Source organism: Chroicocephalus ridibundus, unplaced genomic scaffold (genome assembly GCF_963924245.1).
Source record: "Chroicocephalus ridibundus unplaced genomic scaffold, bChrRid1.1 SCAFFOLD_332, whole genome shotgun sequence".
Lineage (NCBI taxonomy): Eukaryota > Metazoa > Chordata > Aves > Charadriiformes > Laridae > Chroicocephalus > Chroicocephalus ridibundus.
Genome location: NW_026961493.1, coordinates 77799 through 95774, shown reverse-complemented (window position 1 = coordinate 95774; position 17976 = coordinate 77799). Strand labels below are relative to the sequence as shown.

At 58.7% G+C, this 17976-nt stretch overlaps 1 protein-coding gene across 1 annotated transcript; it reads left to right on the top strand.

The window, feature by feature from the left end:
• Positions 1 to 223: 223 nt before the first annotated feature.
• Positions 224 to 17583, top strand: LOC134509446 (uncharacterized; the record flags this gene model as incomplete). The annotated part of the gene is made up of 5 exons (XM_063321984.1): positions 224 to 290; positions 12998 to 13068; positions 14788 to 14850; positions 16579 to 16737; positions 17515 to 17583. Coding segments are annotated over exons 1-5 (429 nt in total), but the record flags the coding sequence as incomplete, so codon positions are not given.
• Positions 17584 to 17976: the final 393 nt, after the last annotated feature.

Here is a 17976-nt window from a genome sequence, read left to right as displayed (position 1 = left end):
GACAGAACAGGATGGGTGAGGAACCCCTGGAATGGGGTGGGGTGGGGTGGGATGGGATGGGTGGGATGAGGAACCCCTGGGATGGGATGGGATGGGTTGGTTGAGGAACCCCTGGAATGGGATGAGATGGGATGGGGTGGGTGAGGAATCCCTGGAATGGGATGGCATGGGAGAGGAACCCCTGGAATGAGATGGGATGGGAGAGTGAGGAACGCCACGTCCCATGCCGATGCTCTCGCTGCCCCACAGAAGAGGCAGCGTGGTGGTGAACTACAAAGTCATGTTGCACCCACCGGCCGGAGACAAACCCACCCCCGACCTTCACCGCCGAGCCCGGGAGCTGCTGGACGCTGCCAACGCTGCGGCTCAGCCCCGAAACTGCAGCCACTCCGCGGGTAGGCGCCAAGCGAGCCACCGCCGCTCAGGGTTGGAGGGTTGGTCCCCACATCTCTGGTAGCCTCCAGTGACCTCTCCCCACTCTTCCCTCTCCCAGAAGGGCTCTGCTTCAGCACCTCCTTCTCCAGATCGACCCGTGCCGAGGTGCTGGCACTTAATGCCACAGGTAAGCGGGGATGGCTGGGACAGCTGTGGGGAGTGGGAGGGGAGGGGGTCAGGACTTCCCTGACCGGTGGCTTCTCCTCTCCAGAGCTCTGCAGAAAATACGCGCCGGCCAACTTCAGCCGGTATTACTACCCCTACCGCACGCCGAACAGCTTCCTCTGCATCACCAACTGCACCCTCAACGTCCCCGGCTCCATCGACTGCAACAGCGGGCTCTGCCGGTTGACGCTGGAGGGTCCCCGCTGCTTGTGAGTGGACCCAAACCATGCCCTTACCCATAATTCCCACCTCACCCCCCGGTCTGACCCCTCATCCGGGCTCAAATCTCCCCCCCCAACGCTGACTGTAGACCCGATTCCAGTCCTAAACCTAAGGATGACCCTAACCCTAACCCCACTCCTGACCCAAACCTACTCCCCGTCATAGAATGAACTTCTTAACCCTAATCTGACCCTTAACCCCGCCCAAGCCCTAACCCCGGTGGGAACCTGAACCCCAGTCCTTGACCCCCAACCCTTGTCCTCAAACCCCAATCCTTGTCTCCAAAACCTGACCCCAAGCCAAAACCTTGACCCCCCCCCCCAAGCCCCAACCCTCGACCCAACACCACAAATCTTGAGCCTCAAAGCCCCAAACTTGAGCCCAACACCCCAACCCCTGCCCTCCCAACCCAACCGCTGCCCCCCAAACCCCACCCCTGCCCTCCAAACCCAACCCTTGACCCTCAAAGCCCTAAACTTGAGCCCAACGCTCCAACCCCTGCCCTCCAAACCCAACCCTTGACCCTCAAAGCCCTAAACTTGAGCCCAACACTCCAACCCCTGCCCTCCAAACCCAACCCTTGACCCTCAAAGCCCTAAACTTGAGCCCAACGCTCCAACCCCTGCCCTCCAAACCCAATCCTTGACCCCCAAGCTCCAAACGTGAGCCCAAACCCCAAGTCCTGCCCTTCAAACCCAACCACTGCCCTTGACCTCCAAAAACCCTTGACTACAACCCCCAAACTCAATCCCAACCCGTGGACATAGGGATGGGTCTTCTGGGTTCTTCCCAGCTCTGGGAAGGGCTCCATGAACCCAAAGGGTCTCTTGGAGGATCCCAACCCCCAAAGCCCACCTCGGGCGGGATCTGGGGTGGGGCGGGGACCCTGCCCGTGACTCGTCACTCTCGCAGCTGCCCAGACGTGCCTTGGTACCTGACGTCCGGCGGCCGCTGCCAGACCCACATCAGCAAACTGGGGCTGGGGCTGGGTGTGGGGCTGGGGCTGGGACTCACCCTCCTCATTCTGCTGGTCCTTTGCATCGTCCTCACCACCCGCTTGGCCCAAAGGAAGAAGAAATCTGCTGGTGCCAGGTGAAGGGGCTGGGGGGAGGGTGGGTTGTCCACGGCGGTCCAGGGAGGAGAGACAGGGCCAATACCAAGCTGTGCCCCTTGGCCAAAACCACCAGGGGGGGTGGGAGCGTTCAAACTCCCCATCCCCACCCCAGAGGTGGCTCAGACCCCCAAGGCTGGAGCCCCCCCCCAGCGTCTCTTCCACCCTCCCCACCCCAGCCCCCCCCACAAGTCCCGCGGACTCACCCGGCTCAACAGTACGGCCAGCGAGGACAGCAACTGGCCGCAGGGCAAGCGCAACGCCCGCGCCACCGGTATCTACCACGTAAATGGCAGAGGCTCCACCGCCCAGCAAGGTGAGACCCGCTGCGGGGCGGGGGGGGGACAACGACACCACACGACCCCATCCCCACCCTTACCAGACCCTCACCCCCCCCCCGCTTCCTCTTCTTCCTCTTCCAGACCCTTACGGACACAGCTCCTACAAGCCCAACGCGGAGGTGGCGGCGGCACCCACCACGCCGGTAGGTACCGGGGCAAAGCGTCGGGGGGGTGGTGGTGGGGACACACGCCATGACCCCCCCTCCTCCCCGCTCCCTCCTCTCTTCACAGGTGCTGGCAGAAAGTGCAGCATCCCTGTGACACCCTCCCCCCCCCCGCCACCTCCAAAAATAACTGGTGTGGGGTGGTCGAGGTGCTCCCCCCAACACCGGGCAGGACCCTCGGCATGGGAGGTCAGCGACCAAAGACCTCACCCCCGCCCCTTGGTGGCGAGGGGAGGTGGGGAACGTCTTGTGCCTGTGTCCCCCCCCCCCTCCCCTCCCCCAGCATTTCGTATTTTTGGGTCAAAAACCGGTGGGATTTGGTTCCTCGGTGAGAGAGGAGAAGTTCCCCCCCACCACCACCGCCGCCGCGACGATCCTGGGAGGGACTCCTTACTGGAGAGGACATCCCTGGGCTGGGCTGGGACTTAATCCAGCTGACGGAGCCTCGCCTGAGCTGGATAAGCCTTATCTTAGCGGAAATGATATTTATTAAGATATTTATTTTGCCTCCTGAAAAAAATAATCTGGCTAGACGGAGCTGGGGGGGGGGGGGAGGGGAGGGGAGGGATTCTCAACAGCAGGGCATCAAGGCCACCGTCCCACTTGGGAGGGCAAGATTTGGGGTTGCGGGTCACGGTGGGGGGGATTGGGGTCGCGGTTGGGGTCTCGGGGATCATGGTTGGGGTCTTGGCGGGGAGGGTGTCTCGGTTGGGGTCACGGGGTTCACAGTTGGGGACTTGGGGGGGGGGTCACAGTTGGGGTCTTGGAAGTCTCAGTTGGGGTCTTTGGGGGTCCCGGTTGAGGTTTTGGGGGGGTCTCGGGCTTTTTAGGGTAATGGTTGGGGACTTGGGGGTCCCAGTTGGGGTCTTGAGGGTTTCAACTGAGGACTTGGGGGTCTCAACTGGGGTGTTTGGGGGTCAAGATTGGGCTTTTTGGGGTCACAGTTGGGGTTTTTGGGGTGACGGGGTGTCTTGAGGGTTTCAGTTGGGGTTTTTGGGGTCACGGTTGGGGTCTTGGGGGGGATCTCCGTTGGGGTTTTTGGGGTGACAGTGGATGTCTTGGGGGTTCCAGTTGGCGTTTTTGGGGTCATGGTTGGGGTCCTGGGGGGGGGGGTCTCAGTTGGGGTTTTTGGGGTGACAGTGGCTGTCTTGGGGGTTCCAGTTGGGGTTTTTGGGGTCACGGTTGGGGTCTTGGGGGGGTCTCCGTTGGGGTTTTGGGGGTGACAGGGGGTGTCTTGGGGGTTCCAGTTGGCGTTTTTGGGGTCACGGTTGGGGTCTTGGGGGGGTCTCCGTTGGGGTTTTGGGGGTGACAGTGGCTGTCTTGGGGGTTCCAGTTGGGGTTTTTGGGGTCACGGTTGGGGTCTTGGGGGGGATCTCCGTTGGGGTTTTTGGGGTGACAGTGGGTGTCTTGGGGATTCCAGTTGGCGTTTTTGGGGTCACGGTTGGGGTCCTGGGGGGGGGGGTCTCAGTTGGGGTTTTTGGGGTGACAGTGGCTGTCTTGGGGGTTCCAGTTGGGGTTTTTGGGGTCACGGTTGGGGTCTTGGGGGGGTCTCCGTTGGGGTTTTGGGGGTGACAGGGGGTGTCTTGGGGGTTCCAGTTGGCGTTTTTGGGGTCACGGTTGGGGTCTTGGGGGGGTCTCCGTTGGGGTTTTGGGGGTGACAGTGGCTGTCTTGGGGGTTCCAGTTGGGGTTTTTGGGGTCACGGTTGGGGTCTTGGGGGGGATCTCCGTTGGGGTTTTTGGGGTGACAGTGGGTGTCTTGGGGATTCCAGTTGGCGTTTTTGGGGTCACGGTTGGGGTCCTGGGGGGGGGGGTCTCAGTTGGGGTTTTTGGGGTGACAGTGGCTGTCTTGGGGGTTCCAGTTGGGGTTTTTGGGGTCACGGTTGGGGTCTTGGGGGGGTCTCCGTTGGGGTTTTGGGGGTGACAGGGGGTGTCTTGGGGGTTCCAGTTGGCGTTTTTGGGGTCACGGTTGGGGTCTTGGGGGGGTCTCCGTTGGGGTTTTGGGGGTGACAGTGGCTGTCTTGGGGGTTCCAGTTGGGGTTTTTGGGGTCACGGTTGGGGTCTTGGGGGGGATCTCCGTTGGGGTTTTTGGGGTGACAGTGGGTGTCTTGGGGATTCCAGTTGGCGTTTTTGGGGTCACGGTTGGGGTCCTGGGGGGGGGGGTCTCAGTTGGGGTTTTTGGGGTGACAGTGGCTGTCTTGGGGGTTCCAGTTGGGGTTTTTGGGGTCACGGTTGGGGTCTTGGGGGGGTCTCCGTTGGGGTTTTTGGGGTGACAGTGGCTGTCTTGGGGGTTCCAGTTGGGGTTTTTGGAGTCACAGTCGGGGTCTTGGGGGGGTCTCGGAGTTTTTGGGGTGACAGTGGCTGTCTTGGGGGTTTCAGCTGGGGTTTTGGGGGTTATAAGTAGGGTTTTGGGGGTTATGAGTGGGGTTTTGGGGTTCACAACTGGGGTTTTGGGGGTCCCGGGGGTGGGTTCGGATGGGAACTCCTAGTGCCGCGCCACCAAGGCAGGGCTGGAAACGACGCGGGAAGATCCAACAGCAACCGGAGGAGGAAGAAATTACGCAGAAAAACTCACTTGTTTGCACAGCACCGGCGGGGAGGGACACGCGGCCCACACCTGCCCCTCGTCCCGAAATAAAACGAGAATTAATCCTCTGCCACCACAAAGAAATAAATCCACCCAGCCCAACACCGCCCTTCCCCCCCCGCCCCCCCCCGCTGCCCCCAGTCGCAAACCCACTGAGATTACTGGGTATTTGTTTTCCGGGTGGGAAAAAAAAGGCCCGTCCCTGGTCACCGGGCGGTGGGGGCGGGGGTTGGCGGGGGGGAGAAGAAGTGGGAGAAAGATGGTCAAGGATTTTTGGGAAGGTCTTAGGGGGCGGGGGGGGGGGGGTTTCCCTATTTTCCCCCACCGGTGATGCGCAACGGGGCGGGGGGGCTGCCCGCGTCCATCTTGGCGGGGGGGGGGGGGGGAGGGGGGTGGAATTTGGCACCGACCACCCCCCCCCACCCCCCCCCACCCAGAATCTTGAGGGTTGGCTTTGAATTCGCCACCGCCACCCCCACCCCACCCCCCCCCCCCGCACACGCCTTGAGGAAATGCCACCCGACGGGTCTCAAAGGCCACCCAGGGCCTTTGGGGAGAGTCTTGGCAACCCAACAGGCGTCAGGGCCATCAAACAAACCCTGTGGTTCGATCCCTGCCCGTAGCCGGGGTGGGGGGACAAAGGTCTTCCCTCGGGCGCTTCTTGCCAGAGCTTCTTCTGCCTGCTCCCGGCGCGGCTGGGGCTCTGGGATGTTGCGGGAGCGGTGAATGGGAAGATGAAGGTTTCCACCCTTCTTCTCCCCTTCTTCTTCCTCTTCGGAGGTACAATGAGTGAGTAGGGCTGGGGAGGACGGGGCGGGGGGGGATTTTCCCCGGGTGTTTTTTGGCGGGGGGGGGGGGGATGACACGCAGGGGAGCGGGTGACACAAGGTGGGACAGGAGGTGACACGTCCTCCTGGGTTCCTTCCACCACCATCCCCTGGCCAAAAAAAAACCCAAACCAAACCCAAAAAAACCCCACCCCACACCCCTTTTTCCCGAGCTCCCACCCCCCGCCGTGGGGGTCTGAGAGGGATGCTTTGGGGGGGGGGGGGGTCCAAACTAGCCCCTTCCCCACACTCACCCGCCCCCCACCCCCCCAACCACGGGCTGGTGTCCCCAAATGGGTGACACTTGGTGCCTACGCGCAACCTGGTCCGGCCTCCACCGCCGCCGGGTGGCCGTAGCTCCGGATCGGAGCCAAGGCGCGACCCCCCACCCCCCCCCCACCCCCCACCCCAAAAGCTGACCACCCCCCATCACCACCACCCCCCACCCCTCCTCGCCCCGCTGTTCGCCGGTTTAGCCATCCCCATCCTCCTCCTCCCCGCCGCCGGCGGCGGCCTCTGTTGATGCCAACCCAACCACCTCCCCCCCCCACCATGCCCGTGTCCCCCCCCTCCCGCCCCCGCGCAGCGCCAGGAGCTTTTAATCCTCGTTAAGAGCGGGGGAAGAGGGCGAGTTGATTGCATAAGGGCGGCTAATTTCGGAGGAAGGCAGCAGGGCCTCGGCTGGAGAACATCAATTAAGAGCAAATGAGCTGGAAAGATGGGGCTTTTTGGAACGGCATGGCTTTTTTTTTTTGGGGGGGGGTGGGGTGGTGGTGGTGGGGTGGTTTTTTTTTGTTGTTCGGGCGTTATTTTTTTAATTTGAGCGGGGTTTTTTTTGGTTGGTTGGTTGGTTGGTTTTTTTTTTTTTTTTTGAGCTCGAACGAGCTGGGGAATTTTCCAGGGGGGAAAAAACAAAAAAAAACCAAAAAAAAACAAAAAAAACCACCCCCCTTGATTTGAAGGACGCCGTCACTAGGTGGGGGGCGAGGGGGAAGAGGGCCTTCCCCCCCCACCCTCCTCCCCATGCCGGGATGACCCGTGCTCACCCGAGCAATAACGGCGTGAAGGTGTTGCCATCCTTCACCCCTACCCCAGTACGTGATTCCCACTCCCGTGGCTCCGCATCCTTGGCACGAGCCCCCGCCCTGCTATCAGTGACACGCGAGTCTTTGCCGGAGCACGTGCTCCCTGACCCCTCTGATGAGGGTTCAACGCCTTTTCTTGGGAAACGAAAGTCTGGGAGATGAAGGTGCGAGAGGAAGGGCAGGGCTGAAGGTCGCGGCGTATGAGAATCAGCTGAAAACTAAGTTCATTCTCACACCGGCTTCTTGGCGTCGGGTTGGAGGACCTTCAAGGGGTGCTTTGGGGTAGGAGGGTGGCACCTCGCTGGTGGGATGGGACTGGGGTCACCTCCTGAACCTCAGGGGGACGCAGCACCCGTGGCGGGAGCGGATCCATGGGTGTTGGTTGATGAGACGCTCAACGTGAGCCGGCAACCGCATCCTGGGCGGCGCCACCGGCAGCGTGGCCAGAAGGTTGAGGGAGGGGATTCTGTCCCCTCCCTCTGGGTGAGACCCCAACCTGGAGTGCTGTGTCCAGCTCTGGGGCCACCGGCATCAGAAGGACACGGAGCTGTGGGAGTGGGGCCGGAGGAGATGCTGGGAGGGCTGGAGCCCCTCTGTCGTGGGGACAGGCTGAGAGAGCTGGGGGGGTTCAGCCTGGAGAAGAGAAGGCTCCGGGGAGACCTTCCAGCCCCTTCCAGGCCCTCAAGGGGCTCCAGGAAAGCTGGGGAGGGACTCTGGATCAGGGAGGGGAGCCATGGGACATTGGGAAGGGTTTTCCACTGAAAGAGGGGAGGTTAAGAAATTCTTGGCTGTGAGGGGGGTGAGCCCCTGGCCCAGGTTGCCCAGAGAAGCTGTGGCTGCCCCATCCCCGGAGAGGTTCAAGGTCAGGTTGGACGGGGCTTGGAGCAACCTGGGCTGGTGGGAGGTGTCCCTGCCCAGGGCAGGGGGTGGAACTAGATGGTCTTTAAGGTCCCTTCCAAACCCAAACCATTCTATGGTTCTGTGGTCCATGGGGAGAAAGAGGGGGATGAATTTCTCCCCGTGTCCAGCCCCAAGGAACCCTAACTCTGTCCCACAACCACTAACAGAGGTCTCACCCTCAAGTCCTTCACAGCAACCCCTAAAAAACTCCATGAGAACTTCTGTAAACCACAAATGTCTCCATGCCCAACGTAACCACAACATTGTCTGCAAACCCCACCAACACCTACACAACCATCAACCCCACCAAACCCACCAAAGCTGTTACCACCATTGCACAAAGCACAGACACCAGAACCTCTTCTCTCTCCACAGAATATGGCCAAACTACAAGCACCAGCAGTTCTACCACCGCCACGCCCACCACCAACTCCGAAACCACCGAGACCACCACCATCTCCATAACCACCACACCCGCCAGCACCTCTGAAACCTCCACAACCACCAGCTCCTCTGAAACCTCCATGGTCACGAGCACCTCTGTAGTCTCCACACCCTCCAGCACCTCCAAAATCCCCACCACCACCAGCACCTCTACACTCACTCCATCCCCCGACACTTCAACAGTCACCATGGCCACCAGCACCTCTGAGAACCCAGCGCCCACCAGCAGCTCTACTGGCACTGTTTCTGCCAGCACATCTGAGGTCTCCTCGCTCACCAGCACCTCTGAAACCCCCACAGCCACCAGCACCTCTACGACAGCCATGGGAACAAGCACCTTTCCTTCCACCATGTCCACCAGCACCTCTGAAATCTCAACGCCCAGTAGCACCTCCATGTTCTCCGTGCCCACCAGCACCTCTGACTTCTCCACATCCTCCAGCACCCCTATGGTCAGCACCCTCACCAGCACCTTGCAAACATCCATCTCCACAAGCACCTCCAAAATGACCACCACAGCCAGCTCTGCTGGAACCTCAACAGCCACTTCCACTCCTACAGCCACCACGCCCATGAGCACCACTGAAACTTCCACAACCACCAGCACCTCTGAAACCTTGATGCCCACCGGCACCTTTACAACTCTCATGGGAACAAGCACTTCTCCATCCACCATGCCCATCAGCACCTCTACAGACACCACACTCGCCAGCACCACTGAAACGTCCACAGCCACCAGCACCTCTGTGGTCACCACGCCTACAGGCAAATCAGAAATACCCTTCTCCACAAGCACCTCCGAAATGCCCACCACACCCAGCTCTGCTAGATCCTCCACAGCCACCTTCACTTCTACAGCCACCACGCCCACCAGCACCGCTGACATCTCAACGCTCAGTAGCAGCTCCGTGGTCACCACACCAACCAGCACCTCTGACGTCTCCACTCCCACCAGCACCTCGACGGTCACCACCCCCACAACTTCCCCCGAAACCCCCACAACCACCAGCACCCCTACAATAACCACAGGAACAAGCTCCTTTCCTTCCACCACACCCATCAGCACCTCTAGAGACACCACACCCACCAGCACCACTGGAACCTCAACACCCACTACAATTTCTAGGGTCACCTCGCCCTCCACCACCTCTGTGGTCACCACAGCCACCAGCTCTTCAGAAACATCCACCTCGAGAAGCACCTCGGAAACGTCCACAGCAGCCAGCACTGCTGCAACCTCCACAGACACCTTCACTCCTACAGCCACCATGACCACCAGCACATCTCAAAGCCCCAGAACCACCGGCACCTCTACTACAACCTTGGGAACAAGTACACATCCTTCCTCCACACCCATCACCACCTCTACAGACACCACACCCACCAGCACCACTGAAACCTCAACACCCACTCCAATTTCAATGGTCACCTCGCCCTCCACCACCTCTGTGGTCACCACAGCCACCAGCTCTTCAGAAACATCCACCTCGAGAAGCACCTCGGAAACGTCCACAGCAGCCAGCACTGCTGCAACCTCCACAGACACCTTCACTCCTACAGCCACCATGACCACCAGCACCTCTCAAAGCCCCACAACCACCGGCACCTCTACTACAACCTTGGGAACAAGTACACATCCTTCCTCCACACCCATCACCACCTCTACAGACACCACACCTACCAGCACCACTGGAACCTCAACACCCACTACAATTTCTAGGGTCACCTCGCCCTCCACCACCTCTGTGGTCACCACAGCCACCAGCTCTTCAGAAACATCCACCTCGAGAAGCACCTCGGAAACGTCCACAGCAGCCAGCACTGCTGCAACCTCCACAGACACCTTCACTCCTACAGCCACCATGACCACCAGCACCTCTGAAAGCCCCACAACCACCAGCACCTCTACTACAACCTTGGGAACAAGCACCTTTCCTTCCTCCACACCCATCACCACCTCTACAGACACCACACCCACCAGCACCACTGGAACCTCAACACCCACTACAATTTCTAGGGTCACCTCGCCCTCCACCACCTCTGTGGTCACCACAGCCACCAGCTCTTCAGAAATATCAACCTCGAGAAGCACCTCGGAAATGTCCACAGCAGCCAGCACTGCTGCAACCTCTACAGACACCTTCACTCCTACAGCCACCATGACCACCAGCACCTCTGAAAGCCCCACAACCACCAGCACCTCTACTACAACCTTGGGAACAAGCACCTTTCCTTCCTCCACACCCATCACCACCTCTACAGACACCACACCCACCAGCACCACTGAAACCTCAACACCCACTACAATTCCTGGGGTCACCTCGCCCTCCACCACCTCTGTGGTCACCACAGCCACCAGCTCTTCAGAAACATCCACCTCGAGAAGCACCTCGGAAACGTCCACAGCAGCCAGCACTGCTGCAACCTCCACAGACACCTTCACTTCAACACCCACCATGAACACCAGCACCTCTCAAAGCCCCACAACAACCAGCACCTCTACTACAACCTTGGGAACAAGCACCTTTCCTTCCTCCACACCCATCACCACCTCTACAGACACCACACCCGCCAGCACCACTGGAACCTCAACACCCACTACAATTTCAATGGTCACCTCGCCCTCCACCACCTCTCTGGTCACCACAGCCACCAGCTCTTCAGAAACATCCACCTCGAGAAGCACCTCGGAAACGTCCACAGCAGCCAGCACTGCTGCAACCTCCACAGACACCTTCACTCCTACAGCCACCATGACCACCAGCACCTCTCAAAGCCCCACAACCACCAGCACCTCTACAACAGCCATGGGAACAAGCACCTTTCCTTCCTCCACACCCATCACCACCTCTACAGACACCACACCCACCAGCACCACTGGAACCTCAACACCCACTACAATTTCTAGGGTCACCTCACGCTCCACCACCTCTGTGGTCACCACAGCCACCAGCTCTTCAGAAACATCCACCTCGAGAAGCACCTCGGAAACGTCCACAGCAGCCAGCACTGCTGCAACCTCCACAGACACCTTCACTCCTACAGCCACCATGACCACCAGCACCTCTCAAAGCCCCACAACCACCAGCACCTCTACTACAACCTTGGGAACAAGCACCTTTCCTTCCTCCACACCCATCACCACCTCTACAGACACCACACCCACCAGCACCACTGGAACCTCAACACCCACTACAATTTCAATGGTCACCTCGCCCTCCACCACCTCTGTGGTCACCACAGCCACCAGCTCTTCAGAAACATCCACCTCGAGAAGCACCTCAGAAACGTCCACAGCAGCCAGCACTGCTGCAACCTCCACAGACACCTTCACTCCTACAGCCACCATGACCACCAGCACATCTCAAAGCCCCAGAACCACCGGCACCTCTACTACAACCTTGGGAACAAGTACACATCCTTCCTCCACACCCATCACCACCTCTACAGACACCACACCCACCAGCACCACTGAAACTTCAACACCCACTCCAATTTCAATGGTCACCTCGCCCTCCACCACCTCTGTGGTCACCACAGCCACCAGCTCTTCAGAAACATCCACCTCGAGAAGCACCTCAGAAACGTCCACAGCAGCCAGCACTGCTGCAACCTCCACAGACACCTTCACTCCTACAGCCACCATGACCACCAGCACCTCTCAAAGCCCCACAACCACCGGCACCTCTACTACAACCTTGGGAACAAGTACACATCCTTCCTCCACACCCATCACCACCTCTACAGACACCACACCTACCAGCACCACTGGAACCTCAACAGCCACTTCTATTTCAATGGTCACCTCGCCCTCCACCACCTCTGTGGTCACCACAGCCACCAGCTCTTCAGAAACATCCACCTCGAGAAGCACCTCGGAAACGTCCACAGCAGCCAGCACTGCTGCAACCTCCACAGACACCTTCACTCCTACAGCCACCATGACCACCAGCACCTCTCAAAGCCCCACAACCACCAGCACCTCTACTACAACCTTGGGAACAAGCACCTTTCCTTCCTCCACACCCATCACCACCTCTACAGACACCACACCCACCAGCACCAATGAAACCTCAACACCCACTACAATTTCTAGGGTCACCTCGCCCTCCACCACCTCTGTGGTCACCACAGCCACCAGCTCTTCAGAAACATCCACCTCGAGAAGCACCTCGGAAATGTCCACAGCAGCCAGCACTGCTGCAACCTCCACAGACACCTTCACTCCTACAGCCACCATGACCACCAGCACCTCTACAAGCCCCACAACCACCAGCACCTCTGCTACAACCTTGGGAACAAGCACCTTTCCTTCCTCCACACCCATCACCACCTCTACAGACACCACACCCACCAGCACCACTGGAACCTCAACAGCCACTTCTATTTCAATGGTCACCTCGCCCTCCACCACCTCTGTGGTCACCACAGCCACCAGCTCTTCAGAAATATCCACCTCGAGAAGCACCTCAGAAACGTCCACAGCAGCCAGCACTGCTGCAACCTCCACAGACACCTTCACTCCTACAGCCACCATGACCACCAGCACCTCTGAAAGCCCCACAGCCACCAGCACCTCTACTACAACCTTGGGAACAAGCACCTTTCCTTCCTCCACACCCATCACCACCTCTACAGACACCACACCCACCAGCACCACTGAAACCTCAACACCCACTACAATTCCTGGGGTCACCTCGCCCTCCACCACCTCTGTGGTCACCACAGCCACCAGCTCTTCAGAAACATCCACCTCGAGAAGCACCTCGGAAATGTCCACAGCAGCCAGCACTGCTGCAACCTCCGCGGACACCTTCACTCCTACAGCCACCATGACCACCAGCACCTCTCAAAGCCCCACAACCACCGGCACCTCTACTACAACCTTGGGAACAAGTACACATCCTTCCTCCACACCCATCACCACCTCTACAGACACCACACCCACCAGCACCACTGAAACCTCAACACCCACTACAATTCCTAGGGTCACCTCGCCCTCCACCACCTCTGTGGTCACCACAGCCACCAGCTCTTCAGAAACATCCACCTCGAGAAGCACCTCGGAAATGTCCACAGCAGCCAGCACTGCTGCAACCTCCACAGACACCTTCGCTCCTACAGCCACCATGACCACCAGCACCTCTCAAAGCCCCACAACCACCGGCACCTCTACTACAACCTTGGGAACAAGCACCTTTCCTTCCTCCACACCCATCAGCACCTCTAGAGACACCACACCCACCAGCACCACTGGAACCTCAACACCCACTACAATTTCAATGGTCACCTCGCCCTCCACCACCTCTGTGGTCACCACAGCCACCAGCTCTTCAGAAACATCCACCTCGAGAAGCACCTCGGAAACGTCCACAGCAGCCAGCACTACTACAACCTCCACAGACACCTTCACTCCTACAGCCACCATGACCACCAGCACCTCTACAAGCCCCACAACCACCAGCACCTCTACTACAACCTTGGGAACAAGCACCTTTCCTTCCTCCACACCCATCACCACCTCTACAGACACCACACCCGCCAGCACCACTGGAACCTCAACACCCACTACAATTCCTAGGGTCACCTCGCCCTCCACCACCTCTGTGGTCACCACAGCCACCAGCTCTTCAGAAACATCCACCTCGAGAAGCACCTCGGAAACGTCCACAGCAGCCAGCACTGCTGCAACCTCTGCAGACACCTTCACTCCTACAGCCACCATGACCACCAGCACCTCTGAAAGCCCCACAACCACCAGCACCTCTACTACAACCTTGGGAACAAGCACCTTTCCTTCCTCCACACCCATCACCACCTCTACAGACACCACACCCACCAGCACCACTGGAACCTCAACACCCACTACAATTTCAATGGTCACCTCGCCCTCCACCACCTCTGTGGTCACCACAGCCACCAGCTCTTCAGAAACATCCACCTCGAGAAGCACCTCAGAAACGTCCACAGCAGCCAGCACTGCTGCAACCTCCACAGACACCTTCACTCCTACAGCCACCATGACCACCAGCACATCTCAAAGCCCCACAACCACCGGCACCTCTACTACAACCTTGGGAACAAGTACACATCCTTCCTCCACACCCATCACCACCTCTACAGACACCACACCCACCAGCACCACTGAAACCTCAACACCCACTCCAATTTCAATGGTCACCTCGCCCTCCACCACCTCTGTGGTCACCACAGCCACCAGCTCTTCAGAAACATCCACCTCGAGAAGCACCTCAGAAACGTCCACAGCAGCCAGCACTGCTGCAACCTCCACAGACACCTTCACTCCTACAGCCACCATGACCACCAGCACCTCTCAAAGCCCCACAACCACCGGCACCTCTACTACAACCTTGGGAACAAGTACACATCCTTCCTCCACACCCATCACCACCTCTACAGACACCACACCCACCAGCACCACTGAAACTTCAACACCCACTCCAATTTCAATGGTCACCTCGCCCTCCACCACCTCTGTGGTCACCACAGCCACCAGCTCTTCAGAAACATCCACCTCGAGAAGCACCTCAGAAACGTCCACAGCAGCCAGCACTGCTGCAACCTCCACAGACACCTTCACTCCTACAGCCACCATGACCACCAGCACCTCTCAAAGCCCCACAACCACCGGCACCTCTACTACAACCTTGGGAACAAGTACACATCCTTCCTCCACACCCATCACCACCTCTACAGACACCACACCTACCAGCACCACTGGAACCTCAACAGCCACTTCTATTTCAATGGTCACCTCGCCCTCCACCACCTCTGTGGTCACCACAGCCACCAGCTCTTCAGAAACATCCACCTCGAGAAGCACCTCGGAAACGTCCACAGCAGCCAGCACTGCTGCAACCTCCACAGACACCTTCACTCCTACAGCCACCATGACCACCAGCACCTCTCAAAGCCCCACAACCACCAGCACCTCTACTACAACCTTGGGAACAAGCACCTTTCCTTCCTCCACACCCATCACCACCTCTACAGACACCACACCCACCAGCACCAATGAAACCTCAACACCCACTACAATTTCTAGGGTCACCTCGCCCTCCACCACCTCTGTGGTCACCACAGCCACCAGCTCTTCAGAAACATCCACCTCGAGAAGCACCTCGGAAATGTCCACAGCAGCCAGCACTGCTGCAACCTCCACAGACACCTTCACTCCTACAGCCACCATGACCACCAGCACCTCTGAAAGCCCCACAGCCACCAGCACCTCTACTACAACCTTGGGAACAAGCACCTTTCCTTCCTCCACACCCATCACCACCTCTACAGACACCACACCCACCAGCACCACTGAAACCTCAACACCCACTACAATTCCTGGGGTCACCTCGCCCTCCACCACCTCTGTGGTCACCACAGCCACCAGCTCTTCAGAAACATCCACCTCGAGAAGCACCTCGGAAATGTCCACAGCAGCCAGCACTGCTGCAACCTCCGCGGACACCTTCACTCCTACAGCCACCATGACCACCAGCACCTCTCAAAGCCCCACAACCACCGGCACCTCTACTACAACCTTGGGAACAAGTACACATCCTTCCTCCACACCCATCACCACCTCTACAGACACCACACCCACCAGCACCACTGAAACCTCAACACCCACTACAATTCCTAGGGTCACCTCGCCCTCCACCACCTCTGTGGTCACCACAGCCACCAGCTCTTCAGAAACATCCACCTCGAGAAGCACCTCGGAAATGTCCACAGCAGCCAGCACTGCTGCAACCTCCACAGACACCTTCACTCCTACAGCCACCATGACCACCAGCACCTCTCAAAGCCCCACAACCACCGGCACCTCTACTACAACCTTGGGAACAAGCACCTTTCCTTCCTCCACACCCATCAGCACCTCTAGAGACACCACACCCACCAGCACCACTGGAACCTCAACACCCACTACAGTTTCAATGGTCACCTCGCCCTCCACCACCTCTGTGGTCACCACAGCCACCAGCTCTTCAGAAACATCCACCTCGAGAAGCACCTCGGAAACGTCCACAGCAGCCAGCACTACTGCAACCTCCACAGACACCTTCACTCCTACAGCCACCATGACCACCAGCACCTCTACAAGCCCCACAACCACCAGCACCTCTACTACAACCTTGGGAACAAGCACCTTTCCTTCCTCCACACCCATCACCACCTCTACAGACACCACACCCGCCAGCACCACTGGAACCTCAACACCCACTACAATTTCTAGGGTCACCTGGCCCTCCACCACCTCTCTGGTCACCACAGCCACCAGCTCTTCAGAAACATCCACCTCGAGAAGCACCTCGGAAACGTCCACAGCAGCCAGCACTGCTGCAACCTCCACAGACACCTTCGCTCCTACAGCCACCATGACCACCAGCACCTCTACAAGCCCCACAACCACCAGCACCTCTACTACAACCTTGGGAACAAGCACCTTTCCTTCCTCCACACCCATCACCACCTCTACAGACACCACACCCGCCAGCACCTCTGAAACCTCAACAGCCACTACAATTTCAATGGTCACCTCGCCCTCCACCACCTCTGTGGTCACCACAGCCACCAGCTCTTCAGAAACATCCACCTCGAGAAGCACCTCGGAAATGTCCACAGCAGCCAGCACTGCTGCAACCTCCACAGACACCTTCGCTCCTACAGCCACCATGACCACCAGCACCTCTCAAAGCCCCACAACCACCAGCACCTCTACTACAACCTTGGGAACAAGCACCTTTCCTTCCTCCACACCCATCACCACCTCTACAGACACCACACCCACCAGCACCACTGGAACCTCAACACCCACTACAATTTCAATGGTCACCTCGCCCTCCACCACCTCTGTGGTCACCACAGCCACCAGCTCTTCAGAAACATCCACCTCGAGAAGCACCTCGGAAACGTCCACAGCAGCCAGCACTGCTGCAACCTCCACAGACACCTTCGCTCCTACAGCCACCATGACCACCAGCACCTCTGAAAGCCCCACAACCACCAGCACCTCTACTACAACCTTGGGAACAAGCACCTTTCCTTCCTCCACACCCATCACCACCTCTACAGACACCACTCCCGCCAGCACCACTGAAACCTCAACAGCCAATTCTATTTCAATGGTCACCTCGCCCTCCACCACCTCTGTGGGCACCACAGCCACCAGCTCTTCAGAAACATCCACCTCGAGAAGCACCTCGGAAACGTCCACAGCAACCAGCACTGCTGCAACCTCCACAGACACCTTCGCTCCTACAGCCACCATGACCACCAGCACCTCTACAAGCCCCACAACCACCAGCACCTCTACTACAACCTTGGGAACAAGCACCTTTCCTTCCTCCACACCCATCACCACCTCTACAGACACCACACCCACCAGCACCACTGGAACCTCAACACCCACTACAATTTCAATGGTCACCTCGCCCTCCACCACCTCTGTGGTCACCACAGCCACCAGCTCTTCAGAAACATCCACCTCGAGAAGCACCTCGGAAACGTCCACAGCAGCCAGCACTGCTGCAACCTCCACAGACACCTTCGCTCCTACAGCCACCATGACCACCAGCACCTCTGAAAGCCCCACAACCACCAGCACCTCTACTACAACCTTGAGAACAAGTACACATCCTTCCTCCACACCCATCACCACCTCTACAGACACCACACCC